Raw genomic sequence first — 25659 nt, forward strand, 5'->3', positions numbered from 1 at the left:
GAAAGGATTTTATTCTATTTGTTTTTTTAAACATTTTTTTTGTGATATATATTTATGATGCTTTTTAAATGAACAGGCTACTCGTATTTATTGCCCATTGGGCAGTTATCTCTACTAATACTGCAAGCGAATGCGTAAGTTTGTCGTCTGTCCGTTTTGGGAACAATTAGATTAAATATTGCCAAATTTCTCTAAAATATGATTTGGAGGAGACGAATGTGAATGATGTGCCCAGAAAGCTATTTTTTCTTGAAATCTGAATTTTTTTAATAATCAAAAAGTCAATAAAAATATCCTCATTAATATAAATTCGATTATGCATTTATTATATTTAGTATAAACATATTTTTTACATAATTTTTTTAAAAAATATAATTAACAACAGTATTGTTTTATCTTTAAAATTTGAGCTAAACCTGTTTCAATGTTTCATGAAATTTTATCATATAATATTTATTGTTGTTATCTTAACTTTATCAATAAAGAGCGGCTTATGATTATTAGATTTTCTTTCTTTCATTATAATTTTAAGTATAAAATAGTCTTTATTCTTAGATTGGATTTATTATGCAATATTTATTAAATATATGAGTTATTAAATAAATTTCTGTATTTTTTTAAGCTATTCACCTGTTATCTGCTCTTATCACGAACTTAACCAATTTATAAAACAGACATAGAGTTTCAGTTAAAAAAGCTTTAATTAGATTTTATATTGTTTAAGTCAATAAATGTATTTTTGAAAAAATTGCAAATTCTAACTTTTTTTTCTGTTTAATAGAAAGTTACAGTTACTCTAAAAGATATGATAAAAAAAAATCCCAATATTTTATGACTAAAATTAATAAAGTTATAGGTATTCAATCTAAAAGAAGTCATATGCAAAATTATTTCATAGAACAATTTAAAAACACACAGCAGTGCATAATTGTAATTTGAAATCTCTCTCTTAATATTTTTTTAGAGGCCCCGAATTTATCTCCCAAATTCATTTAAATTAACTATTTTCAACGTTTCATAAATCGAGAAGTTTTAATCAGAAAAGAATGGATTTTTTTTGGTTCAAAATATTAGTGTCAAGAATATTTTGAATCTGATAGATAGGTCCGCGGGATTGTATAAAAAGAGGGATTTGTAACTTTTTGAGAAATACATTTATTGACTCAAAAAACATGCAATACCATTCTTCCCCTTCATTTAATGCATTCAATAAACTGGAATGAGAAGTATAACTCTAATAGGTAAAAAAATTGGTTATTGGCCCCTGAAGAGTGGATACCTGTATATGGCGATTGCCCTTACTTCAAAAGTTGATATATGGGAAGCTATTAATTTTTGTTGTCTGACCTTGGGTATGCAAATTCCAGTTTAAGGAAGGAGAGCTATTTTGGTATATGTCCTAGGTCTCATTTTATGATGGTATACTTTTGTAAAAGGATCTTAGAATTCGATTCGTAATTAATACTATATGGAGTGTTCAAATGAAAAGGTACATAACGTCGTAACAACGTAACCGTTAATATATTTGCCAATGACGCTATGGGAGAACGTAGCGAGACATCTAGGGATGCGATTGGAGTCCCCGCCGTAGAGCGGAGCATGCGCAGGAGAAGGTAGATGTTCTTATAAAGAGCGCCATCCAATTGAAGCTACTTGTTGAATTCCTCGAGCACAGAAAAACCATTAATTCTGATGTGTACTGTGAGACACTCTGAAAACTACGCAGGTCCATTAAGAACAAAAGACCGGGGCTACTGAAGGAGGGTATGGTTCTGCTCCATGATAACGCGCTTCCACACGTCTTCAGGGTCACACAGGCGGAACTGGCCAAATTCATTTGGGAGAAACTCGACCATCCGCCCTACAGCCTGGACATGTCACCCTGCGATTTTCGTGTGTTTGGTCCCCTGAAAAAACATCTGAAAAGGAAGCGCTTCAACTCGGACTTCGAACTCAAGGACGCTGTGAAAGACTGGGTCTCGTCACGGCCACCGGAATTCTGAGAACAAGGAATCCTTCGGTTCGTTAATCATTGGGATCGTTGTGCTCAGGCCTATGGTGTATACTTTGAATAAAGTCTTCATTTATACCCACAGTGTCGTTTCGTACCTTTTCATTTGAACACCCCTTGTATGATCCACTGCAAAAGATAAAGGATGGACTCTGGATTCTATAATCAAAGTTTTAAAAAGCAAAAGTAAAATTTGAGAAATTTTTTATTTCAAAAACAAAAACAAAAAGGCACAATAGTACAAATTCAACAATTAATAAGGAGAAAACCATTTCATAAAAATGGTTGCAATCAAAACATAAATAAGCTGCGATGACACGCTGCTGATGCTAGCACCACTCAAAATTACGTCATAGCTTGGTGCAATGGTTGACGCTATCTGTAGACTTCCAGCCTGTGATCCTACAGCAGATAAATGTTGGGTGTGTGGTGCCATAGCATGAACAGAATGCTCATCGTGTTGCTGCAGGGCATAATGTATTTCATTAGTTTCGGCTTGAATTTCGTCACAGGCCTGATTGGACAGCCTGACAGATGGATCGCTGAGATCACGGCGGAATTTAGCTGCTTCCGCTCCACAAGTCTTGTTTATGTTGTCATCAATGCATTTATTTCCAGTGTCGCTATACCTGAAATATGAAAAAAAAATAATAATAAATCTGTATTGTTAGTTAAATTGCGGGATTACGCTAGGAAAGAGTTTTTTTTTCTCAAAAATATTAAAAATACTTTAAATTTTGAATTTTTACCTATAGTAGATTGGCATATAATAATATAATAGATTTGATTATAATAGACAGCACCATTTTAATACCCGAAAAAATTGGTTCATCTTTAAGTAATTCTGAAGCACGAAATTGAATAAGTATTTCAATAATATTTTTTAGTTGTGTTATTGATGTTTGCAATAGAACGTTGACTGTTTGCTCAAGATTTGAACAAATTATATATTTTGCATGTTATAAATATTTTTAATTCATTTTTTATCAAAACTCCTGTATTATAGGTTACCGAGAAAGAAATCTTAGCATTGATGAAAGAAATTCTATTATTACAGGCAATTTATATAGCACTTTACAGAGTGGATTTACATATTGTTCCATGTAATTTTTCTCCTTCATAATTCAAAAATGTAATTGAAAAGTATGTAAAATTTGGCATAAAAAATTTGGACCATTTAAATATTTCAATAATTTATAACGAAAAAAAATTATTAAAAATTGTTAATAATGAGAAATATAAAGATTTTATAAAAATTAAAATAGAGACAATGAAAAATCTAAATTAATATTTTGTTTAATGCTTCTAGAACTAATGAAACAATAATTACTATTTAGAGTAATAAATTTTGTTTTATTTCGGATTGAAGAATCGAAAGTAAGGATTATATATGCACGTATTTTTCATGAACATTTGGTTGTTTGCACAAAAATTGATAGCAACAAATGTATATTCATTTTTTTTTATTTTAGATTAAGCAAATACTCTAAAAATGTATTTTCAAGAAGTAGCAAATTATTTGCTTCAAAAAATAATCTTAAGCATATAGCTTTTTATAGGTTTTTTAAAATATTGCAATTTAAGAAATATAATTAATCAAATTTCCTTATGTAAAAGAAAGAAAGGGATATTTAGGACAATTTTCATGTCTTTAAAGTAATTATTTTCGATACATTCCTCTCTGAAAAGCTGTAAATGGGAATTAACGGTTGTGGTGGTATGTAGATTATAATGATCCATGTAGGAAGCAACAGGACGAAGGTTTTTAGGAAAATTTCTTTTAATAATCACATTCACACACTAAACAAACACAAACACAAAGGCAAGACATTCACGCGCGCGTCTTCACAGTTCAGCATCACATCTCATTTTAATTACAATCGCAATGCTCTATGGGATGGCCTAATCAGGTATCGCCATCTAGTATCCAAAAGAGAAGATAAGAGTAATGCAACTGCTACACGGTTTATTTTATTCCCCAAAATTTTGAGGATGCCTGATTTTAATTACAACCAATTATTTCATAGCTTCAATTAGGAAACATTGTTTGGATAATAAATTAAAAACTTTATACGAAAACAAAGCAGCCATCGATTGAAATTGTATTTCTCATTCTTCTGCTTTGAATGAATTCATAGGCAATATTTGAGAATTTCAAAATATCAGCCTTGAGGTGACAAAATTCGGCTAGAAATGTATCGAATTTCAATCTTTAAAAAAAATCTTTTAATATATTTAACCTCAGGTTTCAGAGACAGAATTTCTACTGGTAGGGCAGATTATAACATAATACAAATACTTTCAAACCACTTGCAAAAAAAAAAAAAAAAAAAGTATTTACTTGCAAGCCGCTTTCAAAACTTTTTCCTGATATTCCCGAGTTTGGCTAGGGTAGCCAAGAGTCAGGATTTCTGCCAACATAGGTCGCAAGCACCCGCCATTTCCTATTGCTGCATCTTGAAACACACAAGTTTTATGCTTTTTGTACACTGAAAAAGAAAGGATTTTTTAGAAGATATTGATAATACAAGATTTACCAAAAATACTATAATTGCTGCTAGTTCTTTTCTAAGTAATAACGGACCGTGGAGATATCAAACTGTTTCATGTATAACTAATATTAGCATAAAGAATCTGTACAATATTTATGAAACAAATTTAAGAAACATTTTGTGATATTTGAAGCAAACTTAAGAACATGTTGTATATCAAAAGAATATTTTGAATTCGTGATTTTATCAATAAAAGCCATTTCCACAAAATTTTAACACCAACGATTAGTGGGTGGCATGAAAGATGTGATAAGATAAAAAGCTACTATCTAAAGTCTTTGGTGTAATCTCATTTATATTAAACATTTAGTATAAATAGACCAAACTAACATCCAATCAACTTGCGAATGTAATTGGAACAACCATCTTCTATTTATTTGTGAAGAGCGAGTACAAACTCTTGGAAAGCAATCAAATTAGCTATTGGATGAAAATGGAGTATACAGAATGTGTAATTGATTTAGATAAGTTTGGTTTTTATTTAAGACTTTCAAGGAAAATTTCAAACTTTGCAGCAAATATTATTTTGAATTCATTTCTTATCAGAAAGGAAAGGAAAGAAATACCCAAGTCTACATCCCAAAGCTTTATCATTTTAACAATATATCGTGTTTCAAATAAAGAGAAGGAATGATTGATAAGTCGTACGAGGGTTATCATTGATCTGGGTTTCATGCTTTAGATTTAAATTACGTTCGTCATTCGCTAAATTGAAACAAAAATTGTTGAAAAATGTTTTGATCAAATAGGAACGACATTATCTTATTAGTGATGTTTTGCTTCTACTGGCAGAAATTGTTTTCCCAACACTGAGAGGGGGTTGAAATCTAAAAAATCATTTGAAGCGAAATTTTACACAATCTTTTTAACATTAAATCATGGAATTGAGTTTATCCAAAATTAATAGCTTAAACTTTATTTTACGTGTTTAGTACTTCATCACGCCTCTGTTGATTGCACTTTAGTTAGTTTCATATGTTATATCATTAAGCATTTGAATTACAATCTCTCCTGGTGCTTTAATGTACATTTTTATCTTTTTCTCTTGTATCGGGATACGATTTCCTTACAGGTTTAAAGAAGAAATATAAGAATAGGCAATCCAATACGTGATCAAAAAGCACTTCATATATTTTGATAATTTTCAATTATCCTGTTTTTCTGCTCAAATCCCCGACTTCAACACTTCACACGTAAGTATCTGACTTTTCAAGAAATATCGAACTATCATTATTATTGATATTTTTATTATTTTTGTTGCCTTGTTAGTTCTAGATCTGCACATATTTTCAATTCTCATCTTAAGAAACTGATAACAGATTTTAAAATAATTTAATCTTAAATTTGCTAATATTTGCCATTTATCATCAAAATTTTCTTTTTATATCTCTTACGAGTTTATAAAGCTAGAAATATTCCTTTATAAATACAAAACATTTATTCTAAAGTGAAAAAAAATATTCGCTTTATATAGAATATCATTAAATTCATATTAGTTTTGCATCAATTTTAAATCTGGATACAAGATTTTTTGGAACTTGTTAATTTACTACCCTGTTTTGTATCTTATTGCTAAGCACGAAAATATTCCTTGAAACTATTGATTAGCAAATAATTTCTTTCTTATTACTTGGAGATTTTATGCTTTAAAATGCAATAAATGCAATGATGATAAAATTGGAATTCAAATCCTGAATGATTGCCTTATATCAAAGCAAAATTCTGAAAATTTACTTTTTTTCATGGCATTATTGGATCATGTTTCTGAGAACTTTTTAAATTTATCTGTTCTTTGATTCTTGAAATTGTAATTCCAAAGTCTTAGCCTAGATTGACAGAAAAAGAATTATCTTTCATTTTTATATGCAAATTCCTCCGATATTCCGATATAAATAAACTAGATTATTAAAGCGGCCACCCGTCTTAAAGAAAATCTACAGGTCACATCCAAATTTAAGCTAATTAAACATGTCATTGATTTGGAAATAAGATATTGGTGTTATCTTTTTTTAGGGGAAGTGTTTTTTTTCCCCTCGAAGGAATATATATATCGGCGCTGCAAAGTAAAAGAAAAAAAATGCTTATAAACTTGCAATATATCTGTTAAAGTGTAAGATTTATAAACACTTTTGTTTTATATCAACCCAAAATTAATATTAATTCTTGATGATATAAGATAAATAGTAATTTGCAGTAACAATGCTACAAAAATTTCCCAGAAAGTATGTAATGAAAAATAAACTTAGTTGAAATCTTTTATTGTAACATTTCTGTACCAAAAGGAAGGAATTAAAACGCTAAATGAAACTGGGTAGCAACTTAATATTCAAAATGTTTTAAAAGTATATTCATTGCCACAAGAAAATGCAAGAACAAGATAATGCTTATAGGAGCTATTAAGGAATATCTTGCAATTTCTGTAGGTATTCATTGGAATTTAACTTCTAATGACGAATACAATTAAAATTTTGTCTTCCACTTCAAATTTCAATAAAAACGCGTCATTGGTAAGTAATGGAGGCTTTATTTCATTAATAAATTCTGATGATTGATTCCAATCGCTATTGAATAGTTTCAACTATTATAAAAATTGATGAAATTTTTATATTAGATATTTAATGCTTGTGATTGGTGAACTCCGTTAATGTTTTCCCTTCCAGCTAATATATAATGAAATTGTGTTTTGGAGCCTTTTCTTGAAAATGGACGGTGGTTGGAAGTAGCGTACTCCTCATGACGTATATAAGTGTCATTGATTCACATATCAAATAAAAAGTGAGTAAATCGGTACTATGGTTGTACCTGGATGACTAGTTCTTTTTTTCTTTACCAACTGTTTTAAATACAGCTGTTTTAATGGGTGTAATTCGAAATATTCTTACAATAAACCCAGCATAACTAAATATAAACAAAGGAAAGAAGATAAAGTATATTTACTTACTATTATTCATGTCCGTTCCCTCTTTGCATGTTTCGGCATAATTTGCAAGAACTTCTTCTACAATAGGTGCCGATTCTACACCACATTCTCGGGCTGTAGTGCGAAGGCAATCATTCAATTCATTATTTGACCTGCAAGAGATCCAATAAAAATAGATTTGTAATTTGGAGCAACATATAGAATTTTGGAAACATATTAATGTATGGTAAATTATGCTCAGTATCTCAAATAAATTTATTCCCCATTCATTACATTTAAATAAAAGATTTCGTAAAGCTATCTCAGGTGGAATTTTGAAGAATTCGAAGCTAAAAGGAAACTCCCCCAAAAAGTTTATTAAATTGCTGAATATTAACCAAGAGTTCAGTGAGAATGAATAGCATATCTTAAAACAAAATTATTAACTGAGCAGTTGATTATAAAACATGTGAAACATTAAAATACAATAAAAGGAGAAATTATGAAAGCCTATAAAGTTACTTTCATTAATTTTCAGGGAACTAATAAATTGAATCAAGCAGTCTTTCATTAGCACTTTCGGGACGGGAGGCCCCTATCCAAGAAGCGCACAAGAGACGGAGTACACGCAGAAGGAATATCCCTCAGAACTGGAGTTTTGTGTCGCTAAGCCTAACTTTGAAAAAAATCACACAAAATAAGATTCAAGTCCTTACGTCATCATTTTTGCTACCTTTTCAGAATATTAGTTCATTCATAATACGAGTACATTCTTCCTTTGACAAATTGCATTTTTTTTTTTTTTTGCCATACTAAACCGAAACCAAGGCTTTCCGTAATGAAATGAGATTTCGCGAAATGTATCCTAAAGCTTCGCAAAATAAACAATACAGACGGTAAAAGACGAAAATACTACAACAGAAATGTTATAACAAAAATAAAAATCGCGAATTATTTTATCAAGTGAAAAGTTACACAACCCAGCTCTGTTTATTTATATTACTCTTACCCCCCTTCCCCACAACAGCTGATGAGTAAAATACCAGTCAGATTGAATACGAGCGAACTGAAGATCAGGATACTAAAACTATATTTCAAAAGTAATGGGTTCAGGGCGACATATACTGGTGATCAAAATTATTCCAGTTTAAAATGCACATATGCATCACCGTCCTACGAATTCTATTTCCAGAAATGCGCCAGTGGCACGCCCGGCTGCGAGAGACGTTTGTAGCTGATGCATATATGACAAGTCCGTCGCGAAAGGGCTAGTGAACTCAAAGATCCACGAATTATTCGTAGGTCATTTGGGGAATTATTTCCACAGCGAATTCAACAGAAATCATAGGAAGGATATTGACATAACACTAGTCATCAGTCATTTTCCATCAGTCACCAATGGAGGAGAAGGAGGGAGGAGGCGGGTGATGAGTCTCCAGAATGATTTGTTGTCGATTTGACCTTGCAGATTTGTTGGACTCTTGAGGAGAATTGAGTGATACGCGCAAATATGTCTATTGAACTGTGAATCCTTTTATTCACTGACAAACCGATTAGATTTGGTTCGAAATGTGCTGCTGACAAACCGATTAGATTTGGCTCGGAGTGCGCTGCTGAAAAACTAGCAAGATGTGTTTCGGAATGCGCTGCTGAAAAACCACCAAGATTTGGTTCGCGAATTGCTAAAGGTGAACTCAAAATCCTTTTTTTGAAGAGTGATCCAGTTCTTTGGATAATTTGCAAACGAAAAGAGGCTAATTGAATTCAATTACCATATATCAGTCCAATTTTTACTGTCCGTCTGTGTTTTTCCGGCAAAGTGAAAAAAGAATAAAATTCAGATTCGGTGAATCCTGATGCAAGTAGTTAACCAGGATACTATCAACGTTTGTATATACAACCGCCACATTTCCAGATTGAAGATAGTGAATTGAGTCATCATATTTTTTTTTCTAGTTTTTGGCAAAAATTTATTTTAAGAAATTACTAGGCTTCATAATTGTTCTTTTGTAAACAAACAATAAAAGTAGGAATAAATGTAATACAATAATAAGCAATAAAAAGAAAAGAAAATAATCACTACAACTTGTTCCAATACGGCAAAAGCATTTTTGAAAAGAAGCGGCGAACTGGACCAATATTTTATAATTTTGAATTGGTATTAAACGCATGCAGAAACACCGCTATATTTATTTAAAAGACAATATGCAATAAAAGACATTGGATTTAATTTAGATAGGTTTTCATTCATTTAAAATTTTAAAAAAAATGCGCTTCTTGATTATTTTTGATAATAGGACTTTTTTTTAAGAGAAAGAGGGCATACGGGACATTAAAAGATGTATTATTTAAAATATTTAGATTTTCATAAAGAATATTACGAATGATGATTTTGTGGCGGATTATTATGAGCGAGGATAGAACCTGGGAACTTGTGTTTCGCAGCCGAATAACATGACCACAATACAAAAGCAATTGCCCGCGTAGTGTACCTGTTTACTGGCTTATAAGCATTTCCCACAGACTCTCCCTCCAGTGAGTCGGATGCGAGACGAACGATATGGCTGTTGAGTGGTGATGTTTTAGCTGTTGAGTCTAATGTGTCTGTACTCATTTGAGTAGCGCCAAGCGTTATGGCGACCGTGTGTGGGTGAGTGGTTGCTGTTGCGTCAAGTGAGTGATGACTTTGGTTTGCTGTGGGTAGATGGCGCCACAATAGCTGTACGAAAGTTGAAGGTTCATAGTCCGAGGTCACAATGTGGCGAATTGGTATGAACGAGAATGCGAGGATAGAACCTGGGACCATGTGGTTAGCAGCCGAGTAACATGACAACAATACAAAAGCAATTGTCCGTGTAGCGTAGCTGTTAATTGGCTTATATGCTTTCGCCACAATTTTATGAACGAATACTAATAAAAGAAAATTCATTTTTATTTTGGCAATCAATCTGTATTTCTAAGCAAGATATTAAACCCTTTGACAAGCACTGATATCACTATTTTCATCAGCGAAAGAATCATGAAAAATACAACACAGGAATCGCGTACATTTGTTAGCTTGTGCTTATTTTTGTCTTTTTATTTCAAATCTTTCAACTATTTGCAAAGCAAAAATTTTTTTATGCAACTAATTATTTATTTGCATATTTTTTAAAAATTAAAGTAGAGAAATTGGTAGTTTTCTAAAAAAATTGAATAGCCCAGGAATTTAAGAACAGTTTTCATGCTTTTGAGCATTCAATACGTTTCAATTTTTCATAAATGTAATACTTTTATTTCTATCCTGCTAATGATTCTACTTGAATTTTTGGCAAAAGGATGCTGCATTATACATTCTATTCAGGAAGAAGCAAGTGCAATACAATCAATTTTTGCAAAGTTATGCAGATCATTGGTTAATGTCTCATCTTTTGTAAGTGTATCGAATTTCGCAACACAATGCCAGTTCATTTGTTAAGTCATCATGTTAGTCTGATCAAAAAATAATATTTTGATGATGATTTGACGGAGCATTCAATGTCTCGTGAGTTACTACATGCTTTTATTTTTATGAAGCTACAGTAAAGATGGTTTTTCCAGATTAACATTGGTGTTTTGAAAATTACTAAAAAAATAATGCATAATTTAAAATAACGGGTCAAAAGTTTTATATTCTATATGCTTTATAAGATGTTACTGATTAAACAATGGTAATTGAATTTGACATTCATATGAATATTTTAATAAAAAAAAATGTTTTCGTTTTTCGCAATTTAATTCTGAATTTTTGGTGTTTTATTATTATTATTTTTAAATTCAGAATTATGTCGGAAGAATAATTAAATAGCAAAACTGTAATCTTCAGCTTGTTATTACTACTTCAAAATACGTTTTATATACTTATAGCAGCCTGTTAAGAAGGCATTCACCGTGTATTAAAAGTCTATTAATCTCTCATATTTATAGTGATGATTTATGAACTATGAAAATGGGAAATACCGAATACAAAGTTGTATTTTCAAAAAGCTTTATTAAGTATAGTAAAAACTTGACTAGTAAATTAAATTTCATCAAACATATCAGTTAATATACCACTCATTTTATTCAGATTTGGAATATGGTACATACATTTTTGAAATCAGAAATTAGTATTATCTTTGAAGATTTTGTTTTTATATTCCGATATTTATATAGCGTTCAGTACAAAGTTTCAGAAGATGTAATTTAAAAAAAAAATATCATCTTGGAACTATGCATAGGCAAAAGATTTTAGTATCTAGTTTTTATCCTCTCTTTCATTTTTAAATATTGCAAGCAAATAATTCAAATTTTTTTTTTTTTCTTTCGAAACATTTGCTTTTCTTCAAATTTGAAAAGACGACTAAGCCTAATTTTTTAGATAACTATTTTTTATTTTACATATACAAAGTACACTAAAGTAAATATCCTTGAGCTAGATAGAAGAAATTTGGTTTATAGAACTCGGACCAAATTTGTAGATTTCTATCAAATTTTTAATGAATTCCATTCTGTACAGATCTGTTAGTCTTCTATTCGAGTACAGGAAGTTCGATAACTACATAACGTATACAGTATAAAGTATAACTGTAAATTTTTATCAAATTTTGAATCAAATCTTTCAAAGGATTGATCGTCTCTCGGTTTATACTTTCCCATACATGTAAACGTAATAATTTATAACGTAATTTCATAAATAAAATTAATGAAATTTGGTATGGAATCTTGCGATTACAATTGTAGTGCTGGTCAAATTTTGTTTCAATCGGTTAAAAAAAATACATGTTCGCTTTAGTGTTCAGTAAAAATTCTAGATTCATACCAAAACTCTATATTTCGTGACTATAATTTTTCGATATCATGCAAGGCATTTGAAGCTTCACCCAAGGTTCACAATTTTTCAGTTTTCTAATTTTAGTAATCGAATAAATCCAGTTACTTTGGAAATCCTGGTTGTTTTTTTCGCATTCTCGAAAACAGAGGATTTAAAATTTTGTTTTGCTGGGTTCCGAATCGTGTCGGAATACCGGGAAATGAGAGAGCGGATGCTGCAGCAAAAGCGGCACGCTCTCTTCTTCAGCGATAACTTCTAAATGGAGATGCAAATCATTTTTTGCTCGTCATGTCTGCAGGATATTGCAAAGATCTTGGGATCAGCAGACTTCCAATAAGCTGCATTCGCTCGAGTCAATGATTCGTGTTTAGCCTACCATCCTAGTGCGTAGGCTCAATGTTAAATTAACTCGGCTCCGCATCAATCATACTCGCTTCAGCTAAAAACACCTTTTATTTAGTGAACCACGTCCAACATGTACGACATGCCTTACAGTTTTAGGTGTAAGTCATGTTTTAATTGATTGTCATGTTTTTAATAATCAACGGGTACGGTTTTTCAGTTTCCATAAACATGAGTGAACTAGTGAGTGACAGTCCTCACCCTAATATTTTTAAATTTCTACACACCATTGGTTTCATGCATTTTATTTAGGTTGCTTATCCATTAAAAAAATTCATATGTCGGTAATTAATGCAAATTTACTTTCTTTCCTTGAAAGTTTTTAAAGTGCAGTTTTAATACATTTTGATTATAGTTGTAACTTTACTTTTACCTAATTTAAAGAGCTTTTTAATATCATTGCATTTAATTTTCACCATTTGATTGGTGTAGCATGGCCATATTTGGCTTTTGTGCCAAAAATCTTAATTAACTAACAGCGAGGAAGGGAGGGGAGGGACGGTGGGTAATAAAACCTTTATTTAAGAATATGTGAACAAGTTATGGAAGGACCACTTCACACAGACCACACTAAGTATTAATTTATGATAAAATATTTATATGATACTAAATACGCACTTACGCACAGATTGGATTACTAAAGTGGCGAATGGCAACTACCGCGAAGCAATGCGATAGTTTGAACTGCATACATATAATGTCACATGAAGCGATCCCCAGAAGAGCTAAAGATAAAAAAGAAAAACAAAAATTTAGTTGCCTGTACGACAACTCTTTCATTTGGGAAGTATAAGAAAAACGAGCAATGAAATCAAAATTAATAGATTCTTTTAAACAAATAAATAAGAGTTGGTACGCCAATTCTTAACTTTTTAAGAGATATACAAGGTGGTTATAATTAAAATTTCCCTATACACAGCATCCTACAACGCACACGGATGAACGGATTGCAGCGAAATTTGGTATATAGGCTATACACGAGATGCATTCACGAAATTTCGAAAAAAGGTTCAAAAATGTCCACCAGATGGCACCTTTTCCGGAAAAATTAAATTTAACACAATAAACGCCCAAAAAAGAATACAGAAACCAATATTAACAATCCAGAACAAGAATTATGAGTAATAAAATGTAAAACCGGAAATAGCTGCCAATTCTAGGGGAAAAAATGTTGAGATTTGCATGCTTTTGAAGAAGAGGAAGCTTTATGCAAAACAGGTTAGAATAAGAAATGTTTACGGTCATTGTCATGTTTTATATCGATGCTTCTAGCTGTAATGACGACGGTATCTTGTTGCGACATTGAATGACTTAACGCTTCATTTGCGAAGTACCGCAACTGATCAGTTACGATCTGCTGTTGAACACACTGTCCATCGACTTGAAATTTTATAGGTGAATGAGGGTGTTCACATGGAGCACTTTTCCCTACATCATCCTGGACATGATTAACAATTGCCCCACTTGTGCAATTTCGTCTTAATCTGTTCTTGTTTCTGCAAACTGAACTGTTTTACTCAAATTGGTCACTGTTATTTTATGGTTTGATGACAAGGAGATCAGAAACTAGTCAATAAATGTTAATATTGTTTCGTTTTGGTTGTTTATTGTGTTAAAATTAATGTTTTTACGGAAAAAGCGCCTCTAATGGACATTTTCGAACTAAAAATTTTTTTCTCAGAAATTCAATGAGTGCATCTCGTGTATAGTCTATATACCAAATTTCGTTGCAATCCGTTCACCTGTTTGTGTTTATAGGGGAAGTTTAATGATAACCAACCAATATTAGTTTTATTGGAAGTAACTTTAGGATTATTTTGGGTCACATTTCGCAATTTTGAACCTTGATTTGATGATAAGGATAACATTTCAGCTAGCACTTCCTTCTAAACTTCTGCACAGTATTAAAGAGAGGAAGTTACCGATATTCCTAAAAATGAACAAATGCAAAATTATCTTCGGCCTTATTAACCTAGCAATAAGGAATTTTATAGGATTATGTTATTCACGGTAATAAGGAATTTTATAGAATTATATTACGCTTGTTTTTTTGTTTTTTTTTGAAAAAAATGAAAATGATAAAGATACTAAGTTTATAAAACATATACCGTAGAAACAGATTAAAATATCTTATTGCTTCCAAATGGTCCAATATTTAAATGATTTCAAGAATCATTCGTTTCAAAATATTTATGTATTTTAAAACATCGATATTACAGTACAGCATTCATTGAACAATTTACCGCACAGATATGTCTACAGATAATTATTATAAAAAAAAAGAAGTAAAACTCGAATCGAAACATTTATAGAATAAACTTCGTAGCAAACTGCCAAATTTCTAAAAAAAATTATCTATTTATTTGACGCTAATTGGCAAACTCAAATTTCGCAATAGAGATTTCAAATAAAATGCGTGATGAAAAGTTGAAGGTTATTTCTGAACATAGGAATTCTTTAACTGCGGCTTCTTTCTAACCTCCCCCTCCCTCCACATTTTTTTTTTTTACAAATAAATTCGCCCTACAAATTCCTTTGCTCCAAAAAAAAAAAAAAAAATGAAATCCAGTTTTATCATATCAGTTCGGATGCACTCATCGTGAAATTCATTATTTTGTGTATGCTTTATTTGACTGAATCACTGTCCTTGATTTCTGCTTATGATTCGGTCCACTATATAAAAAGCTTACTTTTGTGGTATTTCTTAATTGTAGTCGAGAAAAGTATCTAATTGGATGGCAGGTATGAATCACAGGCGATTCATACGGTGAACAGTGCATTAAAACGAGAGTAAAAACTGAACATGCGTGTGCTCTACTCGGATCAAATTCTAAACTTTTTGTCTACCTAATAAAAACTTTTGCTACATTCGAATTTGGATGATATGGCTGCCAATATGCTAAGGTTTCGCATAAATTAAAAGCCATTCTCGATCGAAAATTCCAATTTTTAAAATTATTTATTTAAAAACTTGCATTTTTAGATTTTTAAATCCATTTTTACTTTACCTTTACAATAGTTTGAAATGATATTAAATATATTTTAATAGAACTTAACAGCTGAAAATGGAAATATAAAGAATATTATAAATAAGAGTTTCATTGTTTTTCTTTAGGTTATTAAAAAATTGTTTTTTCTATCTCTTTTCGTTTACCACATATTAAATATTATTTTGGAATGTTTTGGGCGCGATTGGTTTTTGTTTCTGATGGTATTTTTGCAAATTTAGATAACTCTGATTCAATGAAATTCCATAATTTTCCCCTGATGCTGTAATTTTTGTCAACGAAAGCATGGAAAACATTTAAATGGGATTTACGACAAATATTAATTGATACAAGTATCTGTAGGATAGTTAATATGCATTTTCAAGTCAAGTGACCGAACAAATATTGAAAACTTTTGGCACCAGTTGCATAGTTTAGAAGAAATATTCATTAGAATAAAATAAAAGTACAAAGAAAAGTAATTTAAAATTAAAGATTAAAAAAAATACACAAGGCTCGAAAAAAGAAAGGGACGACCTACAAATTTAGGAAGTTTTGAAGAAAAATCTTTTTTCATCTCAAAGAAAATTGATTTTTTTTTTTACAATAACTTTTCTTTTTTTTTCAAATACGATTATAATTACAATAAAATATTTGCTTGCAATTCGGCGTACATTTTGTTTATAATTCTGCCTCAGGATTAAAGGTTATAATGGTTTTAAAATTATGTAAAGATATATAGCTTCCAAACTTTCAAAATAAGGTCAAACATTCCAAAAAAATCTTGGATTTTATCCTAAAACTTTTGTAATTAGTAAGAATTTCGAATTATTGTAAAATTTTTTGTTCAGTTTCTAACCAATACATTAATGTTATTCATATTTCGAAGATTACAATTCAGTCTTTTACTTTTAATCAACAGAACCTGCTGAAAACATTTCGTACAAAATATGACACACTAATTTAGCATAAAAAATATGAAATTCTCTTGAATATTTGAAAAAATGTTTAAATTATAAATGTTTCTGTACAATTTATTGATTTTTAAATAAATAATATATCGTAGTAAAAAATAGAAAAAACTGGCCTCGAATAACATTGATTAAAATAAGTTCTACGAACATTGCTTAGTACTTTAATAAGAGGATAAGAATCACCGACTTAAAGTCAGTGGGCTTGTCTATGACAAGTGTCATTAGAAACAACGCAACAACAAGAAGATAAGAAATTAGCGAAAACCATTAATGGATTTTGATAAAATATGCTAATCTTATATTTATATCATAATGGTGGCATCACTTTTTAGAAAAAGAAAATTTAAATGTTTATTTTAAAATGGAGAAAGTAGATCCAGAGTGGAATTTTGATTTAGGAAATCACATGCATCATACTGGAATCTCCGAAAATAACCAAACTTAAATCCAAAGCCAATTGATTCAAAAGAAGAGCACTGTGGCCTTGAATTGAAATATCTCCTTAAAAAAAATTTTTTTTGAAAGAAATGCTTCTTAAAAATACTTAACTTTCTTTTAACCTTTTCTGAAATAAAGTATGCAAAGGGAAAATATTTCAAGTGTAAAACTAATAATTTGATTTTGAGATTTTGGTGTTTGTATATTTCGGATCGCTTTGAATAAAAAAATAATATTTCCCATTTGAAATCATACCAGTATGTGCTTAGATATACAATTTACAAACAAAATACAAGTGACATAGAAAATTATACAAGTTAGATGAATGAAAATTGGTATGTGATCCTACAAATCGTTTTCAGATTTCTCTCTCTGTCTATCTGCATGAGCATGAACCTATGTAAAAGAATCTTAATAGATGGGAAATCTAAATAGATGATTTAGATAGTTGAAATTTAGAACATGGTCTTATTATTAGAATTATGCATCTGCAGTCTACCTGTTGAATTCATTCAGTCAAAAAGAAATAATCCGAAATCTTTACAGAAGCTTCTTTAAGATAAATACAAGTTACGAAGACGAAGTTAAGTACAAAACGTATTAACTTCGTATTCGTGTAGTAATGAGTAACCACAAGACCAAAAACTCTTCGAGAACACTGCAGCTGATTTCTTTTATGGAGTAAAATAAGAGCTATACTATTGAGAACTATAAAAGTATTTGCATATATTGTAAGTGAAGCCTAATTTATATGGTGTAAATATAATTATTATTAAAATTTTACTTCATATTGTAACAATTTCATAACAAAAATATACATTACGATACAACAAGCAGCATATAAAAATAATAAAAGAACAATATATTTAAAATCTGTAATATTAAACTGTATAACAGGAGATTATATAATTGCAATAATAAGTTTTGTATTACATTATTTAATATTACATGTTACTGGATTGCCCAAGCTTCCAGTTTCATTTTTTTTATTTACTTTAATTGCCGCATTATTCAAGTATATTCAAATGCCCTAGTTTCAGTTTTTTTTTCTTTTTCGTAAAATAAAGACATAAAATTATTGGCATTAATAATACATAGTAAATTTGCAAAACAATTCTTACCTGCTAGCACAAAGCAAACTGTTACTTTCATTTTTATCTTCTGTTTGTTAACTTAAAAAAATAATCGTTTGATGTTCTGTAGCATTCAACAGTCGTGTAGATGTTAGCTGTTTAACTTGTTTTAAACACGACTGCTTGTGGTCTTTGGTCTCAGTGATTTAAAGATGCCTCGGTGAAAGTTGCATCGGATTCGTTGTCAAATTGCAATTCGAGTGGACACGTGACCGTTTATTATCTAAATCTGGCAATGAAGTAGCAATTGAAAGGTCAAGAACTAAACTAAATTCTTTGGAAGTGTTGAAGGAGATATATCAGTTGACCTCTTCATAAACAGTGGTCTCCTATCTCATCAGAAAATCAAAAATGTTTTGAAGTAATAAGAAAATAAACGAAGATGGGAAAAACTATCGCATTTCCTGATGAGATGGTTAAATTATTTGTCTCAGATAATGTTGACAGGATATATAAAACACGCAATAGATTTTATGCATAAATTCAGAAAATTGTTATAATATTTTTTAGTTTTAAAGGTAAATACAGATAAGTAGAATCAGTCTCAGAATTATTTGGATATAATTTCGACACTCAGATGATTAAGATTTAATTTGAGTTAATTTTGTTGAGAAAAAAGCTTAATAATAATCCGATTGTCTTTATAATTTTAATAATCCGATTAAATATTTTATCAAATATAGGCGTATCTATACAAAATTTACATATATTTTCAAAAGATGTTCATTTGAAATTAAATAAAAAGCGTCAGTGCATCGAATTATCTCAACTTTATTAGAAAAGTTATAAAAATCAAATAAAAACAATAACAATAACTATATAGAAACAATGCATTCTGTTTTGAACTAAATAACATTAACGACTTTTTTTATTTTAGATATTGAATTGATTCATGATTTTTTTTTCCAATAATAGAAATATTAACAAAAATATATAAAAAATGGCAAAAAATATTTAAAAAAAATCAAATAATATAAATTATTTTTCAATTTTTAACAAAAAATATTGGAAGAGGAGGTATTTCTTGAATAAGAGGCAAAGTAAAAAAAATATATATATTCGTCATATGAAAACTAAAATTTTATTTCTAACCATTTTTATACCTGGGAAAATAAAAAAAATTGCTGTGTAATTTTTAATTGAATATATCGGAATGTCTTACATGAGAATTTATCTATAATTACATTTATCGATACTATTATCGATAGATAATAGCGGTCAAAAATAACCCTCTTAAACATGAATAGTTAAAAGCTTAAGCCTAATTTAAATATCTGATACGACTGCCAGTATGATATCATGAAAATTTTAATATGAAATATCAGTCAATGTTTGCCCTATGGAAGCTTCATTTTTATGTTATATTCGTTAAAATGTACGTAAACTTTTATTAAATATAATTAAAAGATATGGAAGATAGTATAAAAAATTAAATTGCGTAATTTTTTGCAAATTACTTTTTTAGTTTCAAAAATATCGTAATATGAATAATTAATTCACTTGCTTTTATATTTGGGAGAGTATGAACCCAAGATTTAGTATCATATGTATTCCACGACTTAATTTTTACCAATTTATGTTCTCTAAAAGAACTTCTATTCCTGACAATGAATTAGTTCCGGTTTCAGGTCATGTTCATATAAAATAAAACTCTTTGGAACTTTGTATTATAAATAAAGAAAAAAAAATCTATTTTCAGATTGCTTATTTTCTGTCTCAAATTTCTGTAAAAAATTAAAATTATTATCGTTTATATCAAATCCACAGTTTTTTTAATTTTAGCTTTTCATAAAATCTATTTGATTTTGATTAAAATGTTTTCGCTTTTTCCTAGGATTATGATACATATATACAAAATAATATACAAACTAAAAATAAAATCTGAGTAAAAATAGAACAACAAGAACCAAACAAAACGAAAACTGAAAAAAAGCAAACAAATAAATTAGAAAAGTTCCCAAAAAAATTAAATTATGTTATATATATGCGGCATCAATAGGTAAAATGCTGCAGTTTAAGGAATACTGTAAAAAAACTTAAGCCAACAACAAAAGTGAAAATATAAAACAAAGTGATTAGTATATTAATTGCTCTCCAAAATACGGAATCAGAATGGAAAAGGAATTAGCCCTTTTTATACACAACAGCGAATAATTAATTAAAAAGATACATCTTTCCACTTAAATCAAATTATCACAAAATCTATAGTTGACCAATGTGTAAAGATGGAAAAGCGATATGAAACTGATGCACAATATAAATACATTTAAAAAAACGTACATAATAAACCAAGGTAAATCAAATTTGGATACATACTGAATATACAAAATGAAGAAATTAAAAAAAAAAAAAAACACAGATGGAAGAAATATGATGAGTAGTAAACCTTGAACAAAATTTGTAGATTTCTATCAATTTTTGAACAAAATATTTTCATAAGAAATCTTTCTGTCTCCACAAGAAATTCACAACACGTTTCTTTGAAAAAATCGACAAAGCAATAACACTGCAATCAAAGAAATTTAAAATTACGACAGATCACTTCCATAAAACTCTAAGAGACCTCGTCATCTCTTTCAGGCCTAAAACTCCATCGTAGCTTTTTCACGCCTACTTCAGACCTGTACCGAATTTTCTAAAATTCATTCATGCAAATTTTTTCATTTCTTCTATTCATTCCCTCTCTTTTTTCGGATTTATTAGCAAATTAATACCTATTAAGTTAATTATCCCTTTATGTTATGTTATCCAACTATTTACCAAACAATTTCAATGCCATGTCATTACTCTCTTCACTTGTTTTGTCCAGAGGTTAAGAACCTTGAGTTAAAGCACTCCGTGACACTGCCCTCAAATCGGCATTTCGGTCTCTTTGTCTGATTGTCCGAGGAAAGATGAACACTAAAACTAAGTAACGGAAAGAATTAGATAAATAAAATTTGGTACATATAAACAACATCTGAAAGATAGTTTTGTTTCAAATTTTGAATTTAATTCGCCAATGGATTTGGTATCTGGATGTTTCAAGGCACTTTCACAAGCATATAAATACAATTACTTAAAAACGTATAAGCTTAGATAAATGAAATTTGGTACATAACCTTAGTATTTAAAAACGTACATTTTTCTAAAATTTTGAATGAAATCTGTCCAAGGTATCAATCATTCAGTTTGCACTTCACTTTTACAGGCATGTAAGCGCAATAGCTCAAAAATAAAGCTACTTGGATAAATAAAATTAAATTAACATCTGATGTGTGCCTTTTTATGAAATTTTTGGATTAAATCCTTTTAAGAGTTGACATTCTTATGCATGTAAATGTGATGACTTAAAAGCGCAATAATTTAGACAAATGAAAATTATTAAATCTTATTATTACTACAATTGAAGCTTTCTGAAAAAAATTGGTTTAAATCGATTGGGGAAAAAGTGTACAAAGTACAATTGGGTTCTGTTCGCAATGTTATGTAGTTTATCAATTATGTTTATCTCCAAAAATAAAAAAAATCTGAGCATTTCTGGCATTCACTTATCGAAAGTCCACAATTTTGTGCACGAAGAGGGAAAAATAGTACATTTACAAAGGGATATGCTAGAAAGTTCAGGGAGCTTACACTGGCTTTCATAGAAATCATTTGAAACCAAAATTTATAACAGAACTGCAATTTCAGTAACAAGATGACGTGCAAAATTTTATTTATTTAAATCATTGAATTTGTGTGTTACCGCGTTTGCATACTTGCGAAAGAACAGATCCACAAATGATCAACTCTTGTTGGATTTGGTGTAAAGTTTTGTACAGATCCAACTGAACCTTAGATGCTAAATTTATCCACCAAGTTTTATTCATCTAATTCTTCTTACTTTTGCAGTTATCGTCCACAACTTTATTCAGACTTAATTTTTACTCTACCTAGATTTAAATTTCTGTACTGTGTATTACTCAAAATCAATTTACTTTCTATGAACATATTTCGTTCAAAATTTGTCAGAAATTTCCAAATTTAAAGAGATTATGTACGAAATTTTATCTGTTTAGTTCAAAGAATGGTTTTTTTTTTGCATTATTCACTTTGCAGACAGATATAATTCCGTGAAAAGTGGCTTTCAGATCCAGGGAGGTATAAAATGTGGGTATTAGTCACAATCTTGAGTTCGACATCTCTGACAATTACAGTACTTTCTCTTTGTCTATTTCGTACATAAAAAAGCAAAAAAAAAAAAAATAAATAAATAAAAAAGGCAATTTAAGAAATGAAACAAACAATCAGAATAAAAAGCTAAAGCTTCTTACCCCCACTATTTTTGAAAATTAAATACTACTTCGCTAGTAAAATTAGTGTAACTTTTCTCATGAAGCCAGGCTATTTTTTCACATATGGATCGAAGAAACGTTACCAAAGTTATTACTGAAATTATAATCACATCATGAATATTCAAAATAGTTTAATAAAATTTGGTTTACAAAGACCTAAAATTCTATTTTATCAAATTATATTCATTTCATATTCAACAGAAAAATAACAAAATCATAAGGTTTAATGATGGAGTTTTATAAAGGGTCTGTTGTTTTAAAACGAATTTCTTAATGAAAAATATTATGATTACATTATATTTATTTTATAACGGCTGTAATTCAGCAAAGCACAAAAACTACATCTATTTTCATGAATTTTCATTCAACAAAAAATATTTCAGCTAGAAGAATTCTATTTAGAAAAACTAATATACATGTATGTGTCATTGTCCACGAATTGTTTAAACTAAACTTGAAGGCAAATCTGATATCCCAAACAGTTTGACAAATTTATTTCAAAGTATTATTTATTCTTTGATTTCTGGATTGGCATTTTTTCCTTTTAGTTTTCAAATCTTTTTATATTTGTATTACGGCGGTCGTTAAAGAGTAAACGTCCTTGAAAAACACCTGCTAAGTATTGCTTGCATCCCGCATAGCTTAAATGAGAATTTGCCCTCTTACGGTGCAACATCTAATTACGATGTATTGCAAAATATTTCGTTGGGATATTTTCAAAATGAGGAATCAGCAATGTTGTTGTTTCTTATGGCAAGCCCGCTGTTCGAAGACAGCCGATTTAATCCTAAGGTGGAGCATCTCGTTTTTATCGTAGAGCCAACTAGGGCCAAGAGTACGACTTGACTACTCACGCATCACTCATTCGCCTGCACAACCCCTTTTTACAGGAGGGCACATTCTCACATCTCACAGATAGAACAGGAAGAATAACCATGCCCAAACCGGGAAGCCCAGATCACGGAGAAGACGCGCTACCCTTATGACAGGACACCGGCGTAATTAGCTACAGATAGTTTTATTTAAATACTTCATTTTTTATAAACTTTCTCGAATAGAAATATCTAAAGAAAAAGGGTACCTGTGTATTAAATACTTACACAGTGGCGTTTCGGCAGCTCATTAATTAACAAAACTGCAAAAATATTGATCAATAATTGCAATTTCTTTTCTTTTCTTTTCTTTTTTTTTCTTTTTTTGAAAAAGCTGCAATGCTCCCAAAAATAGATATTTTTATTTTCTCATATACGTAGTATAGAAAAATTATAAGTAATCGTCAAAAAAAATTCGGACTCGAGATTTTGACGAATCTTAATGTTTAATACTTCCTTGAGTTGGGGGCGCACATTTTTGGAAAACGTCCGTTTGTCTGTCTGTGATAAAGATAACTCAAAAACGTTTTTATATAGACAATTTCTTATACGGTATTTATACAAAATTTGTAGATTTCTTTCGAATTTTGAGTAAAATAAGTTTCGGAGAAGTGTCTCTGTCCGGCTGTTTGAATATAAGTTAATGCGATAACTACAAAATGAAGAGAGTTGGATTGATAATATTCGGTAAATACATTTAACATTTATAGTAAGTCAACCATCTAACTCTCTGACCCGCCACGAAGGCACATGGATTTAAACCATAAAAACTGAATGACCGGACCGCAGCAACGGCAACATTGGCGGGAACTGTGGTTGAGTCCTAAGGGCCATCACCGGCCACGGTACAACCCTCCCCGAAGGAAGAACGTCCCGTCATCGATGGGAGGAGTCAGATCCCCCACCTATTAGTGTACCCTCCAGGGTGGCGAGATCTAACTACCATGCCGGAAGCATCTCATCCTCATTTCGAGGCCCCCCCCGGGGGTTTAACATTTATAGTAAAGACACCTATCACATTTTGAGACATGGGTTGACCGTCTGTCGGTCTATACTTTTAGAAATATTTATGGGCAAAAACTCAAAAACGCAATGACAAATATATTAAATTGGTATGAGATTTTATGACTACAAATCCCATACCAAACCCATACCCTTATTTTTTGTCGTTTCAATCGGTTGAGAAAAAAGCTTCTAAACTATAAATTCTATTTTTGGGTACTATTAACCGCATTCCAGGGATTAATAGCCAAAAAACTCGTCGAGGATGACATGACACATTCAGTAAAACTGCTAAATTTGTGTCAAAGGTTAATATTTCGTAAGTATTGTATGCCAACGGCATGTACATTGCACGGCGTTTTTTAGAATAACACCTTTATTAGAGAGTATGTGAAAAATATTTGGGTTAATTATACTGGTTAATTGTAAAGCCATATATGGCATTTGTTTCATTTCTGTTATAATGTTATAAATTTCCAGCAAATTTATCAACAGAAAATTCTGTGAATGTTGATGCGAATTATTCAATAGAAAAAAAAATTATCTGAACAAAAATTATCCCACACTATCATCAGCCTTCACTCAATCGCTTCGATTATGTTAGTCTATATATAAAAATCAATTAAGATGCAATTATTTTTTGGCAAATGTTCATGACTTTTACATGCTATTGATTATAAATTATCCTTCATAAAAATTTTTATCGGAATAATATTTGATATCCACGAATAACGCTTTAAGGGAGTAACCTCTAATAAAAGAAAAAAAATGAATATTCAAAATACCAGATGTGGTTTTGTCGAGTCAACGAAAATCGAAGCTGAAACTCAAACATCCAATGAAAGAGAGAGAGAGAGGGGGGGGGGGGACGAACTTCGAGACTTCAGTGGGGGGGATAAGGGTTGCGTTGATGTTCGACTAAAGTCAGCATTGTATGCGCACTAAGTTTTCATAGACTGTCGGCCCGATTTGCTTGTTGATTCCTTTACTGTCTTTTCTTTATTTTCATTTATTATCACTCTCAGAGTGATTAAGTAAGCAAAAAAATAAATAAATAAATAAATAAATAAAGATAAAGTAAGCGAATTTTCAGAGCGAGAAAGTACAGAAAATTGATTAAAAAATGCACTTTTCTAAAACTAATTTCAGGGGTGCTGCAGTTTTGCAGTTCTAACAGACGAGATTTTACTGCACATGCCTTTAGTGGACTTTTGGATTAACCATAATAGACATGGTTTAATT

At 30.3% G+C, this 25659-nt stretch overlaps 1 protein-coding gene across 1 annotated transcript; it reads right to left on the reverse strand.

Annotated features, from left to right (window-relative positions):
* Positions 1-2198: 2198 nt before the first annotated feature.
* LOC129965731 (uncharacterized) lies at positions 2199-18391 on the reverse strand. Its single transcript, XM_056079862.1, has 5 exons — positions 18216-18391; positions 13318-13420; positions 7505-7635; positions 4353-4500; positions 2199-2640 (listed from the first exon to the last, which is right to left on the reverse strand). The coding sequence occupies exons 1-5, from the start codon at positions 18244-18246 to the stop codon at positions 2265-2267; spliced, it is 789 nt and encodes a 262-aa protein (XP_055935837.1). The 5' UTR covers positions 18247-18391; the 3' UTR covers positions 2199-2264.
* Positions 18392-25659: the final 7268 nt, after the last annotated feature.

The sequence above is a fragment of the Argiope bruennichi genome, chromosome 1 (genome assembly GCF_947563725.1).
Source record: "Argiope bruennichi chromosome 1, qqArgBrue1.1, whole genome shotgun sequence".
In the NCBI taxonomy this organism is placed as follows: domain Eukaryota; kingdom Metazoa; phylum Arthropoda; class Arachnida; order Araneae; family Araneidae; genus Argiope; species Argiope bruennichi.

What these genes read in the sequence shown, in the direction of transcription:
- LOC129965731 (XM_056079862.1), bottom strand. Translation starts at nt 18,246, where the DNA reads ATGAAAGTAACAGTTTGCTTTGTGCTAGCAG. An exon ending in AGTTTGCTTTGTGCTAGCAG is followed by an intron (nt 13,421 to 18,215) that starts GTAAGAATTGTT and finishes TTTTATCTTTAG; the next exon opens with CTCTTCTGGGGATCGCTTCA. An exon ending in GGGAACGGACATGAATAATA is followed by an intron (nt 4,501 to 7,504) that starts GTAAGTAAATAT and finishes TTTCTTTTTCAG; the next exon opens with TGTACAAAAAGCATAAAACT.